The following is a 24,843-nucleotide window of genomic DNA, read 5'->3' on the forward strand; positions in this document are numbered from 1 at the left end:
TTCAATGATTTCAAAATTCAGCTTATAACAAGTCCTGCAGGGAGTCCTGAGGCAATGAGATGTGTGGAGGCAGCTCTTTCCCTGTCATTTTTGAGCCTGTTTGCCAGATGCAATCGAATGAGAAGGAAATGTAGTGACCCCTGGGGTGACAAAGTTCCCTGAAGTTTCCCATGGTGGGGAGGAGAAGTGGGAAAGGAGCTTGTGCTAGGTGTGAGTGTCCAGGCACAGCATCTTCCTGGCCTGGCATGAGTCTGCCTCCCACGTGGAGTGTGGGGAAGAGCTCCAGCAGCTGCAAACATTTCCAGCTGGGCTCCCAAGCAGTATCCAGGAAGAAGCCAGCCAAAACCACATGCCTCACTGTGCCTGGGGAATGATATCTGAGGGAGAATTTCTCTTGGATGTTTCTGATGGTTTCTAATCATGAAATCAGAACTGCTGAAAGGGTCAGAGGAGGAAATACAGAAAGAAGACTCTCAGTGCCTGGCATTTGGGAAATCATAGTAATTAGGTAATTAGGATAGATATACTTTAGTTTTTATGAACTTTGGCTAAATGCTATTTATTTTGAATTGTAAAGAGTGGTTGTCCTACCTTAGGAGTTACACCTGCCTTAGGTGAAGGCCTCTTTAGCAGCAGTGTTGTTACTGCTCCACGCCAGCTGTGCCCCAGATGTGCTGGGACTGTACCCACAGAGCTCTCAGCCCCCTCCATGGCTCGAACAGCTCAGGCTTTTTATTTATTTTCTTTAGGGAGTCTGAACTTGAACATCTTCTGATCCTCACAGGCACTGAAACCCCTGCCTGGAGAGTCCCTTGGCCCACTCCTGACTCGTGCCAGAGCTCAGAACAACCTCCAGGCTTTGCCAATGGCTTGGGAATGGAGCCAGTGACAGGCACCACCCTGAGACATCTGAGCAGACCATAAGCATCATTTTGGGGAGGGGTGTTTTTATCATTCCCTTTTGATGGAGGGGAAGCAGAGTCACAGAAAATTTAGTTTTCCCACTGGCCCTTGGGAAAGGGATGGCAGTGGGGATCCCCAAGACCCCTTGGCTCTGGGCCAGGGTTCCCTGTCCCCACTGGCCAGGGCTGTTTCAGTTCTCTGGGCTCTGCTCTGTGGCTGGGTGCTGCAGTGGCACATTTACAGCGGCTGGAAATAAGGGTGGCGGTGGTGACAACTGCTGGGTCAGGGCTTCCCAGAGCTCATGTTCCAGGACATCACCAGAACCCAGGTGGAGCAGAAAATAATTCCTACATGTGTGGTTTTCCACCAGGCTGGGTGGGAATTTGTAATTAACCCTTCTTAAAGAATGTGTTTGAGTCTGTGTGGTGCCAGGGGAGGTTGTGGTTCTCTGGTCTGTGCTACAGTGGTGGCTCAGTGTCAGCTGGAGGGCAGAAGCCTTGGTTTTGCTTCTTTTGACCTCCAGCCCTTCTTTTTCCAGGTCTGCTACCCATCACTAGCATGGCATGAGGGACCCCTTGGCCTTCCTCAGGCTGCTGAGCACCACTGCAGGCTGAAAATGCTGCTGCTGCTGCTCAGGCCTGTCCCAGCTGAGCTGGTGTTTGCACTGTGCCCCACTCCCTGCATGGATGAATGTGCTGCCTTGGAAGCACCAGGGAAGGGAGAAGGGGACATTTCTAAATGCAAGAAGGAGCTTTGTGACTGCAGTGGCTGGAGAGGAGCTCAGCTGGAGGGAGGCTGTGTGGAGTGAAGCTGAGGTCTCACCCCAGGAACACAGGCAGAGGGGATCCTGCCCTGGGGGTTGGATTTCATCCCCCATGGAATGCTGCTCCCAGCTCCATCTGCCATGGGACACAGCTCCCAAACCCATCTCCTGTGGGACACAACTCCCATCCCCATCACTGTGAGACATCAGTTCCCAACCCATTCTCCCATGGAACAGCAGCTTCATCTCCCATGGGACATCAGCTCCCAGCTCCATCTCCCATGGGACACCAGCTCCATCTCCCTTGGGACACAGCTCCATCTCCCATGGGATATCAGCTCCATCTCCCATGGGACATCAGCTCCCAGCTCCATCTCCTATGGGACACCAGCTCCATCTCCCATGGGATATCAGCTCCATCTCCCATGGGATACCAGCTCCATCTCCCATGGGATACCAGCTCCATCTCCCATGGGACACCAGCTCCAGCTCCCATGGGATACCAGCTCCATCTCCCATGGGACACCAGCTCCATCTCCCATGGGACACCAGCTCCATCTCCCATGTGATACCAGCTCCATCTCCCATGGGATATCAGCTCCATCTCCCATGTGATACCAGCTCCATCTCCCATGGAACACCAGCTCCATCTCCCTTGGGATACCAGCTCCATCTCCTATGGGACACCAGCTCCATCTCCCATGGGATATCAGCTCCAGCTCCCATGGGACACAGCTCCATCTCCCATGGGATATCAGCTCCAGCTCCCATGGGACACAGCTCCAGCTCCCATGGGATATCAGCTCCATCTCCCATGGGATATCAGCTCCATCTCCCATGGGACACAGCTCCATCTCCCATGGGATACCAGCTCCATCTCCCATGGGATATCAGCTCCATCTCCCATGGGATACAGCTCCATCTCCCATGGGATATCAGCTCCATCTCCCATGGGATACCAGCTCCATCTCCCATGGAACAGCAGCTTCATCTCCCATGGGACATCAGCTCCCAGCTCCATCTCCCATGGGACACAGCTCCATCTCCCATGGGATATCAGCTCCAGCTCCCATGGGACACAGCTCCAGCTCCCATGGGACACAGCTCCATCTCCCATGGGATATCAGCTCCAGCTCCCATGGGACACAGCTCCATCTCCCATGGGATATCAGCTCCATCTCCCATGGGATATCAGCTCCATCTCCCATGGGATATCAGCTCCATCTCTATGGACACAGGTCCATCTCCCATGGGATACCAGCTCCATCTCCCATGGGACACAGCTCCATCTCCCATGGGATATCAGCTCCATCTCCCATGGGACACCAGCTCCATCTCCCATGGGACACCAGCTCCATCTCCCATGGGACACAGCTCCATCTCCCATGGGACACAGCTCCATCTCCCATGGGACACAGCTCCATCTCCCTTGGGATATCAGCTCCATCTCCCATGGGATATCAGCTCCATCTCCCATGGGATATCAGCTCCATCTCTATGGACACAGCTCCATCTCCCTTGGGATACAGCTCCATCTCCCATGGGATACCAGCTCCATCTCCCATGGGATATCAGCTCCATCTCCCTTGGGATACAGCTCCATCTCCCATGGGATATCAGCTCCATCTCCCTTGGGACACCAGCTCCATCTCCCTTGGGACACAGCTCCATCTCCCATGGGATATCAGCTCCATCTCCCTTGGGATACCAGCTCCATCTCCCATGGGATACCAGCTCCATCTCCCATGGGACACCAGCTCCATCTCCCATGGGACACAGCTCCATCTCCCTTGGGACACAGCTCCATCTCCCATGGGATATCAGCTCCATCTCCCTTGGGATACAGCTCCATCTCCCATGGGATATCAGCTCCATCTCCCTTGGGATACAGCTCCATCTCCCATGGGATATCAGCTCCATCTCCCTTGGGACACCAGCTCCATCTCCCTTGGGACACAGCTCCATCTCCCTTGGGACACAGCTCCATCTCCCATGGGATATCAGCTCCATCTCCCTTGGGATACAGCTCCATCTCCCATGGGATATCAGCTCCATCTCCCATGGGATACCAGCTCCATCTCCCTTGGGATACCAGCTCCATCTCCCATGGGATACCAGCTCCATCTCCCATGGGATATCAGCTCCATCTCCCTTGGGATACCAGCTCCATCTCCCATGGGATATCAGCTCCATCTCTATGGACACAGCTCCATCTCTGTGGACACAGCTCCCAGCAGGGAGTGTGGGTGGGATGAGTGGGCCCAAGGAGAGCTCAGGATGCCCTGAGGGACCCTGGTGCCCACCCTGAGCCATGGGCTTGGACAAGAAGAAGGAGAATAATCTAATGAGTGTTTATCATGCAATACATTTAACAACATTTTGAAGTTTGAATATTGCAGTAAATTACAAAATAGATTACTGAAGACAAATATGCCTTATTATTTAAATCTATTGAAAATTATACAATTACTGTGACAGAGTTGTTATAAATATTAATACAAATATTATAAATATGTGAATGCAATGTATTTATAAGTCCATCATCACATGCAATAAATATTCATTATTGAGACACCAAATAAGCTGTATTTTAAATATAATGTGATTCGTATTTTGTAACATGTTGCTAAAATAGTAGTAACTCCTCCTATGAAACAGTAGAAAGAGGTGAGAAGGAAAGACTAATAATTCCCTGCAGTGCTGTGCATAAGAAGTATTTATTTATTGGTGTTAGCAAAGATTGTTCTCTTTGCTTTGGGATAGATAGAAAATAACGTGCTATATTTAGAAATGACAAGAAGAAAGTATTTTCCCTTTCCATCCAAGGAGACTGAGGTCTCTGGAGGACTGGGGATGTTGTTTGCAGGTATTTTTATTCTCCACAGCCTCCTGCTCTTGGTAAGCTTCTTAAAAACTTGCAAGCAATGTAACACAGTTGCTGTGTCTTGGCCAAATTAGTTTTATGTGATTTTAGAAGATAAACTGTAGAGGCAAAAAAAAAAAAAAAAAAAAAAAGCCACGTCCATTTTCCCAACCCTTCTCCCCATGATCCTCAGGGAAGTCTCATCGTGCCAGGAGCACTTCACCTTCCTCTGCAGTTGTGTTCAAAGCTGCACCGTAAGGTTCAACTGAGACATTAATTAAAAACAAGGGGAATAAAAAAAAAAAAAAAGAAGAAAAAAAAGTCTCAGAAATGCCATGGCAATTATGTTCCTAAATTGAACTTTAATGAGAGTGCTCAATCTGTGTTGGTAATTGTGGGTGCTGTTTATTTACAAGTGCTCTGTACCTGCTGATAGCACAGCTGCTGCTGCACAGCCACCACAACTGTCCCCCACACCTCCAAATCTGCACGGCCCTGGGGCCAGGTCTGGCAGCTGCAAATCCACAGGGGTGTTCCTGACAAAGGGAGGTGACATCTGCAATGTCCCAACAGGCTGATGGAACAGCTCCAAAGAGAAAAGAGATGAACTGGGGGTGACACTTACCAGAAGGACCATCCATAGTCCCAGGAATGTGGTCGCCAGTCCTCTGGCCCAAGGCTGACTGTCACTTGGAAAACTTGAGTGTACATCATGTGTGCCACCATCCCCAAGAGACCTGGGAAGCAGGGATTAGAACAGGAATTTTTGTGCCAAATGTATTTTATTATTCTTGAGGGAGCTACTGCTGGAAGTGCTTTGAGAGCTCCAAAAAAGTCTTTGTTGTACTTTTATGCCTCCTGTTCTGCTGTGGAGGAGGGAGCTGCATGGGCAGAGGAAAGATGTGACTGAGAGCTCATTATTTTACATCATTCTGAATTCTCAATTGAAAGAGGAGTTGAAGAAAGAAAATCGTTGAAGAAAATGTTGCACAATGAGCATCCCTACCAACCCTGCTGCTGCAAAGCAGGGCTGTGCCACCCCCAGCTCTCTCACAGCCCATCACAGACAGGTGAGAGGATGGGGAGAGGCTTCTGCAGGCAGTGCAGGCTCAGTGTGCTCACACCACACGACTGTATTTTGTCCCAGCAATTGCTCAGATTTATGAATTTGAACACTTGTAGAACACTTGGAAGTTGCACCAGGAAGTGAAGTGAGCTTGGTTCTCCCGGTGTGTGGTGACAGGACACCACTGGGGCACTTTTGGTGGTGCAGGGCTGGTGATGCTCTCCTGACACTGTTAGAGCTCTCTGGGAGGAGTGCAGCTGGGTGAGGATCAATGTGTTAGACTTTCAGTGACACGTTAAAGAACAAGGCTGCAGGAAACCACAGGGTGGCCTGGGTGCCTCTGCCTTTAGCTGACCACTGTGGTCCTGCATTTTAAACACAAAAAAACCCACCTGAACTTTATATTTAAACACACCTTTGAGGAAAACCAAAGCCCACTTTTCAAGCAGTGGTGGTCAGGAGCAGCTCCAAGGCTTGGAGAATTTTCTAGCTACAGTAATTTGGGATGTTCCTGCCATGGCACCTGGGCACTGCAGAATGATGATCCCAGTGAGCCCTGGAAAGGGTTCAGGCTAAGGAGGTGGGGCTGGATCAATACATCCCAAATAGTTCTTGGACCTACAGAAGTGCAAAGGCCTCTTGTGCTGCAGTGGCAAGTTCAAGGCGCTTAGAAATATCAATATTCTGCCATGGTGGGTACCGTGAGGTCTGTGTGCTACACTTTGACTGCTCATTCACTGCTCTCTCTGACCATCTGACTTGTTCCATAGTTGCCCTTCCTGTACCTGGAAGATCCTGATTTCCCTCCCCCAGCTACACCCAATTTTTGGCTCTTCTTTCCTTCCTACTCTCAGAACCGAAACCACTCCATTAGTCCGAGCCATGTGGATGATTCAGGGCACTTATGGGGGAGGGAAGCTGGGGAATATTTGTGTTGTGGGCATGTTGAACAGGACCTTCAGCAAGACAAATGTCAGATTGGATACAAACAACTGCAGAGGCTGAGGGAAGACATTGTGTTACAGGGAGCTGGGGTGATTTTCTCATCTGCCTCGTGTTGGAGTGACACGCTGCAAAGATAGGAGGTGGAAAGAGCAATTCACTCCAGGAGAAATGAGATTTGGGCAGGGTGGGTGGCCTAATGGGAGCACAGCAAAGTGCTGCACACCTTGCTTCTTTCTGGTTGTATTTAATTTCTGGAATGCACTGGGAGCTTGCTGAACTTTTAAAATCAGTGGATTTTTCTTCAGCTGACAGTTATGCCTTGATCTTAAGTTTGGAGTTTGCTGTTTCTATATGTCCTGTCAGTAATTTTTCAACCCTAATAAAATACTACAGCCTGCCCTGAGACCTGTCATAGCCACTCAGAGGCAGCAGGAGGTTTGACACAGCCTCAGCAGGGCTGAGCTGCTGGGTTCTGTCACACAAACCTCGCACAGGCTTTCAGCCACCTCCAGCCCTGTGCCTGTGTGGGAGGCTGAGGTGACACTCACAGGTCCAAGGTGAGGAGGGGGTCACCAGAAAACACTGGAAACATGTTTTGTTTTATCTGCTGGGGCAGGATGGGGCTGGACCTGCAGCTGGCAGAGCTGCTGGTGCTGTTATGCCTCATCCAAACTAAAACAGAATAATGCAAATCTTCTGTTGTGCTGCTTCATTCACTTTTGGTTTGGTCTATTTTAGCTGTGCCTTGCCAAGTTTTCTCCATGGGGAAACCCTCTGGTCCTTTTTGCTGTACACTTTAATGAGCTGCAATGAGCTGCCTGTAACACAAATTAACAAAAGCTCCGTGCCCAGCATCATCTTTTCCCCCAGCTGGTTGTTTGAGGCTGGGCAGGGAGGGCACAAAGCCTGTGCCCACCCGGGCTCCAGGGCAGGAAGGCTTTGCAGATGGAAAATCCTGGTGATGCTGGAGTGCTTGGCAGTGCAGAAACTCCCATCGTTCAGGGATGGCTTGAGATCCTGAGCCCTGCAGGAGCAGAGCTGCTTGGGGGTGTCAGCAATGGGAGAAATTAAGGAACTTTGGAAAGCTGGAGGTGAAGGAAATTTGGAAAAGACAATGTATTTTAAAGCATTTTCTGATCTTTTTTACTGGAAATACTATTTGTGGAATATATAATGTTAATTAAAAAGTTTTATTATTAATATTACATGAGAGACATATGCAGTTTTTTAGTGTGTGTAAGGTTAAGGGGGATACCAAAATTGTGATGTTGTGGGGTATTTTTTAGTGGCTCATAGGAACAGCAACAGTGACCACACTGTTGGGATATTTTTTCCTGGCCTTTACATGTTGAGCTATAAGAATGTGGAGATCTCATTGCACTTTTATGAGGGAACTCAAGCATGAATTTAATGAGGAGTGTTATGCTCCAATGGAAAGTCCTTTTCATTACCTAATTTCTATTAAGCTATGTCATTATAAATATGCTAAGCTTAAATAAATAGAGTTTTCTTCTTTCCTCTGATATCCCTGTCATTGAACAGAACAGCTAGCAGTGTTCTGGGGTTTGGGGTTTTATCCCTGTTTCAATTCCTCTATCATTTTTCCCTGTAAAATTTTGAAGTTTATATTTGGACTATCTTGGCAATGTACTTAGAAAGAGGGAAGGCCAAAATAAAAATAGAAAGTTGTGTAGGAAAGAAAACTTCATCCTTCTTACAAAACTTTAAAACTGCAGTTAGTGGTGAAGGGAGAGAGGAACAACATGGAAGTAATTGATTGAATGCTGAAGAATTCCACATAGTTTGATTTTGAAAATGGAACTGATTTTTTTTTTCCTAAGTTCCAAATTATATCCAAAGCTGAAAAATATGCTTTGGCAGTTCTAATCAGATTTCTTTGTCACTCAGTTCTACTTCTGACCTTTCCTCTTTGTTGTTATTTCACCATTTGCAGCTATCCCTGAAGATACAAAGTCCTTCCCAGGACATGCACTGCCTGCTGTAATGTCTTCCAGCCTGAAATGCAGCAGAATAAAATGCATTTCTATTGCAGAAATTCTTTCCTCCACAGAGGTCCGTGCAGGAGCACTGGCACAGGCACCCTGGCTGCTTGTAGAAATCCTGGAAAGTGGGGGTTTTAGCCAGAAAAAGCCTCACAGAAGTGAAGGGGCACTTAACCACATGGCTTGACCTATTTTAGAGAAGTGAATTTCTCAAGTTCATATGGTGAGGAGCCCCAGGTTCAGCCTGAGCACAGAAACAGCCCGAAGGAGTTGTTCTGAGAGATGCACATGTCCCAGACCGCTCCTGGGGCTGCTCCTCAGTGCCATTATTAGAACCCTTTTCAGTCTCAATTTTGTTAATTAACAAGATGAGCTCCTTTGTTTGGTTTTCCAGCCTTCACCTACTTTCAGGATTAGCAAAGAAAAAAGACTTTTCAGTGTTACGTGTTTTTAATTTTCCTCTGGAAAATGAGTGTGATGATGCTGCAAATGGAGCTGAGGCTGGAGCTGTGGTAATGGCTGTGCGGGAAGGATAATTACTGCATTGCTGCTGTGAAATCAGGAAGGAGGATATTCACTTCTCCCTGGCAAGAGGAGAATTTATCATGCAGTCTTTGTGCCAAAGGAACAAAAAATTACAGTGAAAAATTGCGATAGCTAAATGGGGATAAGAGAGTCTTGGAGCCTCCGGTCTTTTATTCTTTCAAAGTTGTAGAATTTTACTTTGTGGTGGTCAGAGGGGAAGGGGAGGTTCATACCTGAAAGCACAGTGAAGACAGCAGCAAAGGCATTTAACTTGAGCCCATCTATGACACTGCTTGAATGAAAGAGCTCGAGGCACATGAGGCTGAACCCGACGACCAACAGCATGATGTACAACACCTCGGACACCACTGAGAGCCACAGCACACCTGGGGGCAAAGAGCAGCAACCACTCGTTACTTGGGGAATGCTTTCCAGAGGTTAAAGTTGGCACAAACTCATTAGGAAACTGGGAATATCTAGGAGTAACTGTGTATTAGGAATTTTTGTAAAACAATTGGTTTTTAAGGTCGCTAATTGTAATTTGGGTTTTTTGTTTTTTGGTTTGTTTTTTTTTAAATGTTTATCACATCCACTCTATATTGGGAAAAATTTCTTTACTGAAAAAGTTATTAAGCCCAGGGAAGTGGTGGAGTCACCATCCCTGGAAGTGTTCAGAAAACAAGTAAAGGTGGCATTGCCTGATGTGGTTTGGGAGCATGGGGGCATTTGGTGAAAGGCTGGCCTTGATGATCTTGGTGGTCTTTTCCAGCCTTAATGATTCTGTGATTCACAGAGTTTAAACTCATCAAACCATGGCCCAAACTCTGAAAACCAGAAAAAGCTGCGAATGAAGATGTGAAGAGTGGCAGGGTGGTAAAGACACTGCAAAAAGAACAAGCTGCTGCTTGTTCTTGCTCAGCTTGGCTCCAGAACCTCTGTGGGTACGTGTGAGAACCTCTTGGCTCCTCTGAGCCAAGGCACAGCTCACAGAATTAATTTTCCCACCTGTGCCACAGTTTAGAGAGCAGAATCCACCACACAGGGAGGTGATGGCACAGGACACCTGGCTGGCTGTGTGCTGGTGGGAGTTGGACAGGCTTGGATACCGCTTTTCCACAAAGAAAATATATTCAATCCATGTTTTAAAATTCTTGCCACCGCCTAGTGCTGGGGGCAGTTATTAGAAACTGGAGGATGGCTGTTCTCTCTGGGGGTGTTTGGATCCACCTCACAGGCTCTGTGCACAGAAATTGCCACAATTGCAGCAGGGTGGGCACAGATGTTTGTAACATGCTCAGCTGAGGAGCTGCAGATGCAAACCTGGGTCTGGCTCGAGTTTCCTGAGCCCCAGAGAGCCAGGGCTGTGTCTGGGCTCTGCAGGACCCGGGGGCAGTGCTCAGGGCAGGGCTCTGGCAGCACGGGGCAGTGCCCAGCAGGGACTGATGCACCAGCAGGAGATGTCACCTTTGGGATTCCAGCACAAAACCTCCAGCAGGATCTGCTGAGTCTTTGAAAGTCACCAAGCCATGGGGTAAATTGGAGAGGATGGGAACAGATGATAAGATTGAGTCCCTGCCCAATTTCCAATTGCTGTTTCAGCATGAGAATCTGCTCGAATTCTCCAGTACATTTGCTAACCTGATTGCTAGAGAATTCACCTGGAAACAATGAGCAGTGATGGAAAATTTCAGCCTAAGCAGTTGAAACATGGAAAGTTAAGCATCTGAAGACAATGGCTTATATTAGAAAATGTTAGCTGTAACCATAGAGACTGCTACAGGCTTCACTTATATTAATACCTTCTCTCCTCACTGCAAGAGCACATGTGTGATAAAGCCTACAGTCCAGCTTATCAAACCAGATATGCAGTCTCACTTCTATCAAATATTTGAGTGTCCTCTTGGTGACCAGGCTGATCCCAGCTCATATTTTGTCTGGGAATTCATCTTTATAATTACATCTAATTAATATGTGCTATTCGTTGTTGCCACTGTAGCTGACCTTTTGAGTTCTTAAACCACACTACAGAGATAGCAATAAATAAAGCTTTTAATTGCTCACAGCGGCTGTGTGTGCAATATTGCATCCATCAACAGCAAACAGCTGCTTATCTCACTCCTCTTAGTCAATTTGGTATCAGGCAACTGGCACACTCTTCCAAAAAGGAATGCAAGTGAGAGAGAGCAAGGGTGTTGTTCTGAGATACAACAGGGTTTAGAAGGGATTTTGCCTCATTTTCTCAAACCAGCAGCATCTGTGATGAGAGAATGATGGAATGATTTGAGTTTGGAAGAATTAGATGACGTAAACCTGCAGAGAGCCCTAACTGATGAGCTGTAATTCATTTGGTCTGCACTTGAAATATTAATGCACAACAGACCTGCCCAGGTGTTTATTGGCCTGAGTGGACCCTTGTGGACCCTCACAGGTGCTCTGTGCACACCAGGGCAGTGCTGAGACAGTGTCTGCAGCTCACCACTGTGGTGTGGCTCCATCTCTGCTTCCCTGGGGGAACAACAGGGCTCAGGGAGCTGCAGCCCATGGGGTAGCACCAGGCTGGTGAGGCTCAGGTTTAGGGACAATTCTCTTGGATGTTTTTATCAATGATCTGGACACACTTAAGGAAGTGAGACTTAAGGAGGTTTTCTTGTGATGAGCCCATATCAGGAGGAGACCTGGAGTCCTTTGAGAGGGGACAGTCCTTAGAAGGAGATCTTGGTAGATTTGGGTGTGTCACCAGCCACATGAAATCTAACAAGGACAGATGCTGGCTTCTGCTCCTGGGCCAGGGTAATCCTGGATGTACCCACAGAGAGGGGAGCAAGAAGCTGGAGTGCAGCCCCGTGGGAGGGGTCTGGGGGTTTGGTTGATGGTTTTGGGGGTTTGGTGGATGGTTTTGGGGGTTTGGTTGATGGTTTTGGGGGTTTGGTGGAAGGTTCTGGGGGTTTGGTTGATGGTTCTGGGGGTTTGGTTGATGGTTCTGGGGGTTTGGTTGGTGGTTCTGGGGGTTTGGTGGATGGTTCTGGGGGTTCAGCTGGTGGGCTCAGGGCTATCTAGACACACTCTGCCTGTTGCCCACTGTGAGGCAGTGCCTGAAGCTGGTGCTGCAGGTTCCAGTGCAGTGGCTGTGGGAAGGGCAGGGGGATGGGGAGGTGCACATGTCCCTGTGGGAGCACCTGGGTTCCTGTGTCCATTGCAAGGGGACACGTTCAGAGGGACAGGGGAGCTGAGCCTGGAGGGCCTGGGGGCCCTGCTGGTGTCCTTTGTTCTCCTAAGGAAGGAGAAAGGAACAGGAGGGAGGAACACCTGAGTGTGTGGCTGGTGCCACAGGGAGTGCTTTGGCTTCCCTTCCCACAGGCTGGGACAAGAGTGGCTTTGCCAGCGGCATACCCTTGCAAGGAAATGATGAAAAGCTCAATGAGACGTGAGTTTTGCTCTCCTGTAAATCGTTTTTTCTGATGAGACACAAAGGCTGGGTGAGTTTGCTGTGGGAGGCATAATCAATTACTACTTTTTTGGGGCCCTGTTCATATCTACCAAGGAACTCTCTTGTCTTATTGGTGTAACTGAGTACCTGCTCTGTGCCTTTTTTTAGTGCATCCAGTGTGGGGAAAGACAAGTCCCACGTGCAGTATTTGCATAGTTCTATATCCTGTCCTGCTTTGATTTTGAATTTCATCTGAAATAATAACACCCAGAAAATGCAACCTCTGTCTGAATTTTGCATTTTCCTGTGGCTGCCTGAAGCAGAACAGTTGCTTCAGGTTATTAATTCAGGAGACAGAGTCTTTCTGTTCTGTGCTGATGGTGAAGTGATCTCCCACTGCTCCTCCCTCAACATGAGATTCATGAGGCAGTCACTTGGCATCACTTCCACTCACAACCTCTTACAGCCTCCTTCCTGCAAAGTTGAGAGCTCCTTCTCTTGAGGGGACCTCAGTCATTCCAGGTGACAGGGAAGAAGATCTCCAGGGGATTTTTCTCTTTTCCAATCTTCTCTGCTGTCATCTTTTCTGTCTGCTTGCTCCCCTCCAGCCTGTGTCCTCTGCCCCAGGGATCTGTCTGGCCTAACTCAGCTTTTATGAAAAATCTTTCCTTCAGAAGAGTCAGTTCTTGGCTCACTTAGAGAGTTCTACCTGTATGGCCTGTAAATGAGGATCTGTCCTCTCATCCATCAACAGACTCCTCTCATCTTTTGGTCTTCATCCTGTTTATGCCTGTTTGTTTGTTCAACAACCCCCCTGCTGCCTGTGCAGGGAAGGGGCTGGGGAGGAGCCCAGCTGGGATGTCCCCAGGACATTCCAACGTGAGCTCTCCCAGGAAAGGAGAGCCTTGGACTTGAAAGCAAAACTGAGCCCCAAATGGTGTCAGTGGTGCTCCTGCACATTCTCACGAGGGTGGCTGTGTGCCAGGAGCCCACCCAGCGTGCAGGCACTGAGAGACACGATGTGTTCAGCCAATCTCTCCAGGATTCCCTGGAATAATGCAGAGGATGACAGCTGTCAAGTCCTCCTCACGCCTGCTGGGCTTTTTTTAGGTGAGAAAAACCTGCTGGGTTTGCATGTTCCCTTCTGTGCTGGCCAGGAGCTGACAGGGACCTGTCTGGCTGTCCTGACACGTGTCTGTGGCACATCAGCTTGTTGTCCTGGTCATCCTGGTGTCTGAGAAGCTGCAGGGAGATGGGCACTGTGATCTGGATGACCACTGATATCAGTACCGTCAGCACCTCCTGTTCTAACACACCTTTTCCTGCCATTTCTGTCCCCGGTGCTTCTCCACCAGCCAGTCTGTCACTCCTCAGCAGTGCTGCTGACAATGACAGAGCTACTTCTGTGTCCTGTGGGGCACCTTGGATCTTTGCTCCCACCCCACAGACACGCTGTATGTCACAGACAGCACCGCCGATTGTGAGGCTTTTCCTTCAGGACAAGCTGCCTGTGAAGCAAAATCCCTGAAAGTCCAGGACCTGGGCTCAGCTTCTCACTCAGAATCTGAGATTAAAAAGATGGGACTCACCAAAAGATTTCATACAAATCAACTTATATCATAGGGCTCCTGCATCAGAAGGAATCATATCACATTCCTCACATCTGACCTCATGGCAGGAAGAAGATCAGTGCAGTAGCTGGGACATTAAAGAACTTTGTGTCTCTGAGCTTTATTATTTCCTAATCAATATGTGAGAGCTCCTGGTGGGAAGCACCAGTGCCACCTCCTCAAGGGCCTAGCCCCTGCAGCAGCATTGTTACAAGGAAATTAATTTTCCAGCACTCTCCAGTGAAGTGGACATCCTCTTCATTGTGACAGAGAGGAGAACTGTCACCCACAAGATCATGGGGGTTTTAGGCACTCGAGTACTCCATGAAGCATCTGGCAGGATCAGTGCCTTGCCTTGCTGTCTGACAGCAGAGAGCAGCAGCATTTTGGAGGAAGGTCCATAGATCTGAGTGGGTCTCTGCAAAGATCAACTTGAGTGCATCCACCTGAACCGAGATGTTAGAAAAGGGATATTGCAGACAGCCCTGAATGGGTGAAACAAATGGAACATTCCTTTTGCCAGTGAGAGAAAGAACCTTTACCTCAGCCTGCAATGAGTCTCAAAGTTCCTCCCAGAGCCTGAAACCATCTCAGGTCAGCCCTGGCCGCTGTGGGTGGGCACGCTGTCACCTCCCACCATGGAGCCTGAGGCAGGGAGCTCCAGTGCTGAGCTTCCTGTGGAACAGGGACTCTGGGAAAAGCCATGGGAATTCTGCTGAACTTGAGGTATTCAGTGAGTTCCTGATGAAGGAACCCAAAGAACAGCGTTGTTAATGACTTCCAGGAGGTTTGAGCTGAGTTTGACCCCAAGTTCATTCCTTGTTCAAATCCACTGCCATTTCCTGACACAAACCTGCAACAGTTCACTGCATCTTTTCCATGAGAGCTCTGGTTAAACTGAGGCATGCCAAGCCTGACACGTTCTTCTGTGCTCCCTCCCCACAGAACACCAAGGTGGTTCTTGTGTTGCATTAAATAAACCATTCTCAGGCTTGTTAGCAATTTGGATTGAAACACCAAAACTCAGCTAACATCTGGATTATGCACAGGATGATAAAGAAACATTTGCTGCTCTTTCTGGAATGCCAAAGTTCCATAATTTCAATTACTGTTGAGTTTTTGAGATTAGTGTGGCCAACAAACCAGTTCTGGAGAGTTTAGATCACATCTATACCTCCTACCACCTACAGTCACATGCAGCCATGGAATTTGATGCATACTTGTCACATCAGAAAAGTTGGGTTTTGGTGCCAGCTCGCTATGCCAACGGGATCTGACGCCAGAGGTCCTATCTCCAGATGAAATAATGAAATCTTCTTCTGGAGGCTCCTTCAGGCTGGTCAGGCCATGGAAATGACTGTCAAAGATCCAGTGTTGGTGCATGTTCTCAGGGAAATACTGAAGAGGTGGCCAGCAGAGGGATTGCTAGGCAAGTTCAAAGCATTTTGAATCCATAAACATGAGCTGTTTGCTCTTAAAGGATTTCTTCAGGGAAAGTCATATTGCTGTTCCTGAAGAATGTTGCTCAGTCATGTTAACCATGTCATACCCAGCAAAGGCAGGGATTGTGTGCCTTGAAGTGTCTGTCATGCATTTTGGAGAGTGGCTTGGACATTATCCAGCATAAAGAAACCCATAAATGAGTGTAGTACCTGCCATGCTGTGTGACACTGCCTGCTGAAAGCCCAGCCTTCCTCAGCACTGCCCAAGAGGAAATGGTCTGGAACCTGTATCGATTTCTGAGGGCCCTTTCAGACAGAAAATTAGCTTCCTAATTGGGGCAAGCTGACATTCAGAATGCCTCAGTGGGAATTCATCCTCCTTAGGAACACCCACTGCCTCAGCCTGTGCTCCCTGTGGATCTGTGGCTGCTGCATCCCCGCCCTTCCCAGAGCAGAGCTGCCCTCGTGGGGTCAGGGGGGTGACCAAAGCAGCCTCACTGGGCTGCCACGCTCTGCCACGCTGTCCCTGAGCAGGTGGCCAGGCTGGACAATGCTGCAGGCAGCCAGAGAGCTCTGGGAGAGGTTTGGAACTCCTCATCACTCAGTGTCACACGTCTGCCCTGACAGCCAGGGTCTGTCTGGTGAGACACCAGCTCCAGTCACCCCTGCCAGTTCAGCCCTGAGCCATCTGAGGAAGTCTGATGCAGGCAAGAAGAAGCTTTGGGGGGTTTTCTGCATCACAGTTCATCATGTGACAAAAAGCCTTCTGTCTGCTCAAAGCCGTGGAGCTGAGCAATGTGTGCTCCTAAATAACCACTGAGATCCTCGTGCCCGACTAGGATGAAATCAAGAGCGTGGCACTTGAAGGACAAGCCAGTGCTGCATTGTTGAGCAGCTGAGGAGACATCAGTGCCCAAGCAATGCTGTCCTGGAGAGTGTGGAACCTTCTCAGCTCCCCACTGGCAGTGCTAACCCAGACACTGCTGCTGCTACGTGGGGAGAAAGTGCTGCTCCCACCCTGCAGCTCCCAGTCATTGTCCCCAAGACCCCTGGGGTGCCACAACACACAGGGAAACCACAAGAGGCTGTGAGAAGTCAACTAGACAGATGTCACCCCGTGTGGGAGGAGAAGAACCACGTCTGAGGGCCAGCCCTGGCTCTGGCTGCTGTGAACCTGCACAGAGGAAGCCCCGCAGGGCTCGTCTCTTCTTTGTGCAAAGTCATTTTATTCTCCTCCTTGTTCTCCATTCACACCATGGCAGCCAGGGACATGGGGAGCTGTTACCCTTGCTCATGTTAGCAGCAACAAGAAGTTCTGCTCATGTGTCTCCTAATCTGTTTTTTTCTGTCCTTGTGTTTCTTGACTCGTTTCTCTGCTTTTTCAGACTTGGAACTGACACCTGGATCTTGCTTAAATCTCTCTTCTTCAAGAGAGAGGAGAGGAAAAAATAGGGCAAATGGGCACACACTGAGAAATGTTGTGCACATTTTGTTGTTTTGGAAGAGCGGAAAGGCCAGCTTCACGTCAATCTCACTCTCTCTTCCAGTGCCATTCGGATGGCTTTAGTCATCTGCTCTCCTCTGCTACTCCAATACTGGGAATTACAGGCCAGAAACACTGGAGTGATCAATAAAGGATGGTGAGGAGAATAAACCCTGAGCATGTTGTTGTGGCTGGCAGCGGGACCGAGCGCTGCTGGTTAATGCGTCACAGCAGAGCCGACCATCTGCCCGCGCCTCTCGTGCTGCAGAGGGGAAACGCTGCGGGAGGCACACCACAGAGCCATCAGGGACACTTCCTGACCCTCAGTGTCACCTCAGCTACCTAAAGCTGCCTGTTCTGGTCAACCAAATCAGGCAGAAAGGGTAGCCAAAGGGCTGGCACCCCGACAGGAGACTTTGCAGAACATGGGAAAGCAGAGGAGAAACTCCTGACGCTGCTGAAGGGAGAGAGGAAAAGCTGAGTTTTGAATTTGTTTAGCTTTAGCTCTTCATTAGCTTCTTTATTCTGGAAGGTGAGGTGGAGCTGTGACTCACAAAATGATTCTCTTCAATGTGATGATGTGTTTTCTGTGACTTTTGATGGCTCTGGCATCGAGCAGATTGAATCCTGTGCCTGGTACTGAGCAGACTGTGGGATATCTTTGTATCCACATTCTCTTTTTCCTGGTGTAGTAGTAATATAATGAGCAGAGCAAGAGAGTGGAAAAGATGATGAAAAATGCTCTAAAGGAGGTCTATCCCATGCACCTTACTAAATATATTTGGGCTCAACGTTTCCCTTTGAAGAGCACCAGTGCAGGGCCTGTGATGTAGTTCCACACTCAGCACTGGGCTGAGAAATGAGTGATGTTCAGACCAGTGCTCCCCATGTCTTTGACATCCCCAGGGTGAAAAACAAGACTGTTTCCTCCTTCAGTAATTCGGAATTTAGCTTGAATTCTGCTGGTAAGAATGGTTTGATCTTTGTGTGCCTAATTGCCTTTTAAAACTAACTTCAGTGATTCATAACAGATGTGTAAGAAAACACAGATAAAATACAAGTAACACATTTTTTTCCTGCACACTTAATCATAGCTCTCCTATGACAAGTGCACAGGTATTTTTCTGTGGGGGTATGGATTTACCCTATTGCAGATATATGAACAATAATGCAATAAGAAGTATTAAAGGAGAATATAGAGCTTGTTTTGGAAAGTGTACAGTTCTTTGGGGAGAGCCAGTTACATTTATTTTTACTGGTGCAGGTCTCTAAGAGTGCCTCTTTGAAAACTGATCCTCTGTTTTTCTTCTTGGGAATATCTGAAAAAGGAGGTTTGTTTTTTAACTTGGCTGTTGCAAATCTCGTTTGTCTTTTTGCTAGCCTGAAATCTGCTCTGCGTTGTCCTTCTCATACAAACAATTATTTCTCTATTTTTGACCATAAATGTCACTTTTCTCTCTGTCTTTAAATTTTATTGTCAGTGCTTTGAGCTGGGGCTGGCAGGGGAGGGATGAGAGGTGTTCACAGGGAGCTGCAGGTGGGTACATCATGAATAATTGTGGTGGCATGGTGACTTTTTTGTTTTGTTCTTTGTTTCCTACGTTGATCCTAATATTTCTTTTTCATCTTAATCTCTGCAGAGCAGTGAATTAATGTTTTCATAGAAGTGTCTGTCATCGCTCCAAGAACTCTATCCTGAGGGGAAAAGCTAATTCAGAACCCATCACTATATATGTAAAGGTAGGATGACTCTTCATGTTCCCCACCTCGCATTTATCAGCACTGATCATTATCTGCCACTTGCTCTCAGTCACTCAGCGACTGGGAAGGGTTTGTGCATGCCTCAGAGGCCTGCAGTGTATCCACTGGTTTTCAGGCTTTCAAGCTTCAGTTGTCCTTCTAGCTGAACATTTTAATGTATTTTAATCAGCTCTTGTTTTTCTTGGGTTCCATTCTTCACAACTTCTAAAAACACTTTTATTGCTTCTGAAGGATGCTGAATGTGTTAGTCAGCCATGCAAGGGATCTCTTACTAACATTTTGAATCAAGTGCAGGGGTAAGTCAAGAGTAACAAGTTTCCCACTGATTTCTCCATGCTCATGTCCAAATTCTGTCTCTACACCATGCATAACATTTCTTGGTCTGTGCATGGTGCTCCTGCTGTTTTGTTTTCTGTCCTTACACCCTCTCTGTTATCAAGTTTAACCCTGCTGTCTCTGAAGGTGTCCCAAGAGGTGATCACTAACATAATTCTGCATTTTTATCTGAACATGGAATCCATCCACAGAGATTGTGTTGCTCATTAATGACATTACCTTGTTATTCTGATTCAGCTTGAGTACATGACATCTGCTTTGTCTTTCAGTGTAATCAGCACCAAGACGTTATTGTCCCTCTAATTATCTTTTTCCCATCAAATTTCTGGTACACCTATTATGTCAGGATCCATTAAAATCAGGCATCCAGTTTTTCTCTTCTCATTAATTGCTGTTGGTGTGCTGGTTTAGGAGCATGTACAGAACTGGCTTAGCTTTCTCTTTTTTCTGCGCTGTGTTTAGGTGAGACTTGATTTGTTTACTTGCTGTTTGCCATGTGCTACTTTAGCTCTGCCAGCCACCTTTTAGGCAATACAGAATTGTTATTGCTTCATCTCTCCAGGATGCACCATCAGGCTGTGTGGAGGCATCTCCTACCTCTGCCAGGACAGTCTCTCATTTCAAAAGCCCCCCCCTGTAAGATTTTGGACTGTTCAATGTTCTCTAGCCATGAGCATTTTGCTTCTGTAGGATCTTGCCTTGCTCCAGCCTCTGGGGTCTCTGAAAAGCCTTGTTTATTTTCTGCATGTGAGTTTATCAATAGTAGGAAGCAGTGCAGCTACTGATGGCCTGCTGCCCTGCCATTCCATGTGGGAATTGTTCCACAAAAACAGGTACTGCAGAGCATTGCAGTGACCTGGACCAGGCTGTAGCACATCTGTGAGGTGCTTGCCCTGGGAATCCTGCCCTGTGTTTGTGTGGCCATCTCTAAGTTGTGAGCCAACACTGACATTTGAGCCTGTTCCTGCAGCAGCTGCCCCTCAGGGCTCCTCAGGCCACAGCCCCTCATTTCCATGCTGTGGGCACTCCAGGTGCTTGCAGAGTCACAGCCTCCATCCCAGAAACTCTCCTGGGCACCACATTTCCTGCAAAGCCCTGCTCTTCTCCAGCAAAATGCCTCCAGCACTGATTTCTCTTGCCCAAGGAGCTGGGCTGGGCTCACCCTCTGGCTGGGGCTGACAGCTGGCAGTGAGGCATTCCGAGCTGGAATCCCCACACAGCCCCAGGCAGGGGGAGGAACACCTGTGGATGTGTCCAGCTGTGGTGTTATCGAGTCACTGAAGCCATTTATCTGATCATTTGATCATTTGATGGGACCATTGTGGTGCCATGGTTTCCAGGTGCAATTTTTGGCCTTGGTTTCTTCTTTTTGGAAGTATCCTCTGTGGCCTCTTGGGATTTCTCTTGGGCACAGATGTGAGGCCATGGGAAAGGGATGGCAGAAGGTACCATGAGAGGGGGAGTGGTGAGGAGTGTGCCAGCCTCAGTGTTCTGGAGGGGCACCACAACAGGGACAGAAATGTCCCTCGCTGAATAGGTCACCCTTTCCTTCCTCAGGCAGCAAAATATCCAGCAGCAACAAAACTTCCATTAAGTTCTGGGGAGAATATCCCAGAAGCAATTGGGAACTGAAATACCAGGTCCAGCCTACTTTGAGAGCTCCCTTCCAACTCCTTTTGGAAGTAATTGCTGTCTTACTGCTCACATCTGTAGTGAAAATTAGAGCGTTTGTGCACCCCAACATCTGCTCTGTGAGAGCCCATTAAAAGTCCTGGCCACTGTAACCAGCTATTGCTCTATCATTTTTATCAATAGCAAATGTAAATGTTTTTTTTCTAGTTAATATCTACCATCATGAAGCTGATTTTGCTAAGCAGCTTTGGCACTAAGAACCAGCAACAGCTAATAAATTCAATGTTAGGCTTATGAGGTTCTGACAGATTGCTGGCAGCTGCCTTAAATGCAGGAAAAAGCTCTCCTAGTGTGGGTTGGAAATGCTTATTTATACCATACTGTGGGTCTGTTTGCCCCAAATTTTGCTGCCTCCTTTTAGTAGATGTCGTTGGTGAGCTATATGAAAAGGGTACAATAACTGATCAGAGATACAGCTTCCAGCTACACTGGAGATCAGCACTCATGCATAAAGATAGGAAGCTCAGCCATAAACTATTAGATTTTTACTGTAAGAATTTTCATTTATGAATGCAAGGTTTGTGGTAAGGATGTGACTAGACATCCTCATGGATGGTTTTATTTACTGTGAGTTTTTACGATAGATTTTTTTTCCCCCCCAATATCAGAGGGTTTTAAATAATCTGCAGGAGTTTAACACCACCTTGCTGTTAATTGGTGGTGGACTCAAGCAAAGATGGGCTGTGCAACTACACTGAGTTTGTTCTTAACACATCTTAAAAGTGAAAGGTAATGCTCTCAGAAAAAGGCATGGGCTTCAAGAGCCTGTATTTAGCTTAGGAGTTGGTCAGACAGGGATCTTTGGATCATGGAAAACCAACTAAAAGGAAAACTTTGGGAAACCTGAGTGCTCAGCTGCAGTAATGGAGCTTGTATTGCAGAGAAATTTCAGATAAACAACCGCTTTTGGGTGGTAAGAGATGGTAAGAATATGTACAGAAAGTGAATAAGCTGCAGTTTCACTGTGAAGGTGTTTAGTCCTAAATTTCCCAGTTACGATTGCCTGTGAAAACCACAATGTTTGAACTGAACTAAAATTTCTATTATTATTATTTCTATTATTAAATGCTATTCACTGTATTTCATCCTTTCTCATTGGCTTGGGCTGGCTGGAACTGAGTAGTTGATAAACCTCTGACCACTAAAGTCAATGCTGAGAGAGGGGATGAAGAAATTAAAGGAACGGGAAGTTCCTTCTAACTGGAAAAGAGCAGATTAGTCAAGACATTAAAGAATTCTTCAATGAAGGTAAATCAGGCATCAATTTTCTCATCACATGTGGTGAAAGTAGCTCTGGAGAGTACAAGACTGATGGTGAAAATTCCAGATTAACCATGTTGCATGTCCAACTTGATGTACAGTTGTGGAATTTATCCTGGTTATATTTGTGAGTTTGATGGTCAGCACTTTCCATCTCTGACAAAGCATTCCCCTCTCTTTCTGTCAATATGCCTTACAACTCCATGGAAAGTCTTCTGAAATAGATAGAATTTTCTTTATAACACTACACAGAAAGAACCTTCCTTCCACAAAAAAGAAAAATAGAATCATCTAGAAATATGCACTGACATCATGCAGCAACTCTAAAATTCTCCTGGAAAAAAAAAAAAAATGCTGACAGCATTTCACACAACCAAAAGAAATCCTAAAAGTAAAGCACCAAATGCTGTTTTGGAAAGTGTGTGGGTGATGCCACCAAGCATTATGCACCATGATGAGGTTCCACAGAAAGGGGATAAAGCAGAAAACCACCCCAGTGCCTTTGGAGCCTTGTGCTTGCTCTGGTGTCTGCTGTGCCCACAGCCCTGGGGATGGGAAAGGCAGGGAGCTTCCCCTCCCCAGGATCCAGCCCTACTCACATCCTAGTGAAGAACTTTCCAGAACTTTGATTATCCTCACTGCTGTTCTGGGAGCTACACTAAAAAGCCCCAGAATACCCCACTGTATTACAGAAAAGTGCAGCTTTCAGCTGCTCTCTGCCCTGCTCCTGACCATGCCTTAGGATTTGAGCTTTTATATTTTTCATATATTTATAATCCAGCAGTTCTTTAGTGTATAACTCTAAACTCCACACACAGTGTGAGCTGCTGCTTCCCCATTTTGGTCAGGAACAGCAATTCCTCTCCAGGGCTGGCAATCCAGGACACCTCACTGCCTCAGGCCCCAGAAATTTAAAGAAAAGTTAATTGGAGGAGAGCAAACTTGGGGTAAAGGACTTCATTCCCTGAACCTGTAATTGGAAGATTAACCCTCAGTATTCAAATGGACCAGGATTATAAAAGTGTGAAAATGGCATTTTTTGGGTGTAGCCTCTGGGGGGACTTTGTCTGCCCAAAATGTACCTGAAGGCCCTTCAATAAATACAACTGCTTTTTATTCCCTTGATTTTGTCTGGTCTCTGTTTTTAGATAGCCCAAAAAGGCATCACTGAGTCCTTTTGTAATGTTTTCTAGCACAGAGTTTGTTTTCTGGTGGTTGCTGAGTGTTGAGCTGGTGTCTTTGTGCCCCAAGGTCCCATTTGTGTGTGTGAGATTTAACTCGGAGCCCATTAGCGACACTAATCCCAGGCTTGCTCTTCCCTTATGTGCATAATTTATTTGGGTTTGCTTACAATGAATTTCACAGAGGCTCTGTGGCTGTTTCTCTCCCTGCAATATCCCCCTGCTTTATTAGCAGTAATTGCCTTTCTTCCCGTTTTCCAGTGGATCAGCAATTCAGGCAAATTAAGGAAAATTGTTGCTTAAAATACGCCACTTACTGCTGCTCCACCAAGCCTGGGGAAGGCACCTTGTGCCCAAAAGGTTTTGGGATTATCTCAAGTGATCAGACAAAATATATCAGGCATCTCATCAGCTGGGACCAGGATGGGCTCAGTTCACTTTAATTGAGCTGTACACATTTTTTTTCTCTTATATATGTTCAAATGTGGGGTCAATTGCTTCTGAAAATGAAAGAAATCTCAATATTTAATCAATTAAACTCCAATATCAGGGTGAGAAAAATGGTTACAACCTGCTTCTGTGCACTTCAATATATAACTTTTCACAAGGGTAAACCAACCAAAGAAGCATCTGGGGCCTGAGGAGACCACACAACATTTCCTTCCTCACTAGAGGAAGAAGGGAAACATCTGTCTTACAGTATAAATCTTTATTTTTCTTGAGAAAAGCCATCTGAGTTAAGATCAAATAAATGACAGGTGTGCATAAAGTGAGCAAAGAGCTGTCACAAAGCCTTGGTGCTTGTTTCAGCTGTGTAATGTGGATGGCACGTGGCTCCCTGTGTGCTTCCCCTGCCTCTCAGGTACCACAAGACACAAGCCTGATGCAATCTGTAAAATGGGAAGAAGCCTTGGCTGTGCTGTCTTACCTTTTTCAGAAGCCGGGGCAAGGTCAATAAAACTTCGACATTTTTCACCTTTAAAAGAAAAGGATTGTTTTAGGTGACAGAAGCTGGTTGGTGTCACTGTGCCTGCCCTCACTCCCACCCCAGCACCCTGGGGCTGTCTCACACTGGGGACAGACATTGCCTTGTGTCCCCACCCTGCCCAAACCCCTGTGCCCATGGGCTGAGCTTCCCTTGCGCTGGGATCCAGGGAATGGGTCACAGGGAGAGAAGAAAACCCTTCTTGGCTGGCTGCTGCCTGCTGGGCCAGTGCTGCTCTTTCCCAAGGGCAGGAGCAGGGCTGCTCTCTGTCTGGGGTGGCACAGGGACAAACCCTGGGAGGGCAGGGGCCTCTTGCACCCACACCTCTGCCCTCCTTCTTCTCATCACCAACAATTTCTGTGCCCCACCCAGGGTGACCAAAGCTCCCAGTGCTGGGGCACTGCCACGGGCACAGAGCTCTCCACAGATAGATGTGACATACGTGACTAAGGCAAAACCTGAAGCACAGAGAAGCTAAGAAAATGTATAAATGTTTTTAAAAAATGTTAAAAAACAGGCAAATGCCTTGCTCTGAGCATCACAGCCTGTGCCACTCCCTGTGCTCCTCTGTAAATTAAACTCTCTCTGCTTAGGACCC

General features: G+C 47.3%; 1 protein-coding gene across 1 annotated transcript in view; it reads right to left on the reverse strand.

Annotated features, from left to right (window-relative positions):
* The window catches only part of GSG1L (GSG1 like), a 55,849-nt gene that overhangs the window by 15,249 nt on the left and 15,757 nt on the right, over positions 1-24,843 (reverse strand). Inside the window, exons 2-4 of the mRNA XM_058849722.1 lie at positions 24,189-24,236; positions 9,302-9,454; positions 5,155-5,266 (exon numbers count right to left, since the gene is read on the reverse strand). Of these exons, the coding sequence (XP_058705705.1) occupies positions 5,155-5,266; positions 9,302-9,454; positions 24,189-24,236 (313 nt within the window). The remainder of the gene's footprint in view (positions 1-5,154; positions 5,267-9,301; positions 9,455-24,188; positions 24,237-24,843) is intronic.

This window comes from Poecile atricapillus, chromosome 14 (assembly GCF_030490865.1).
Source record: "Poecile atricapillus isolate bPoeAtr1 chromosome 14, bPoeAtr1.hap1, whole genome shotgun sequence".
Lineage (NCBI taxonomy): Eukaryota > Metazoa > Chordata > Aves > Passeriformes > Paridae > Poecile > Poecile atricapillus.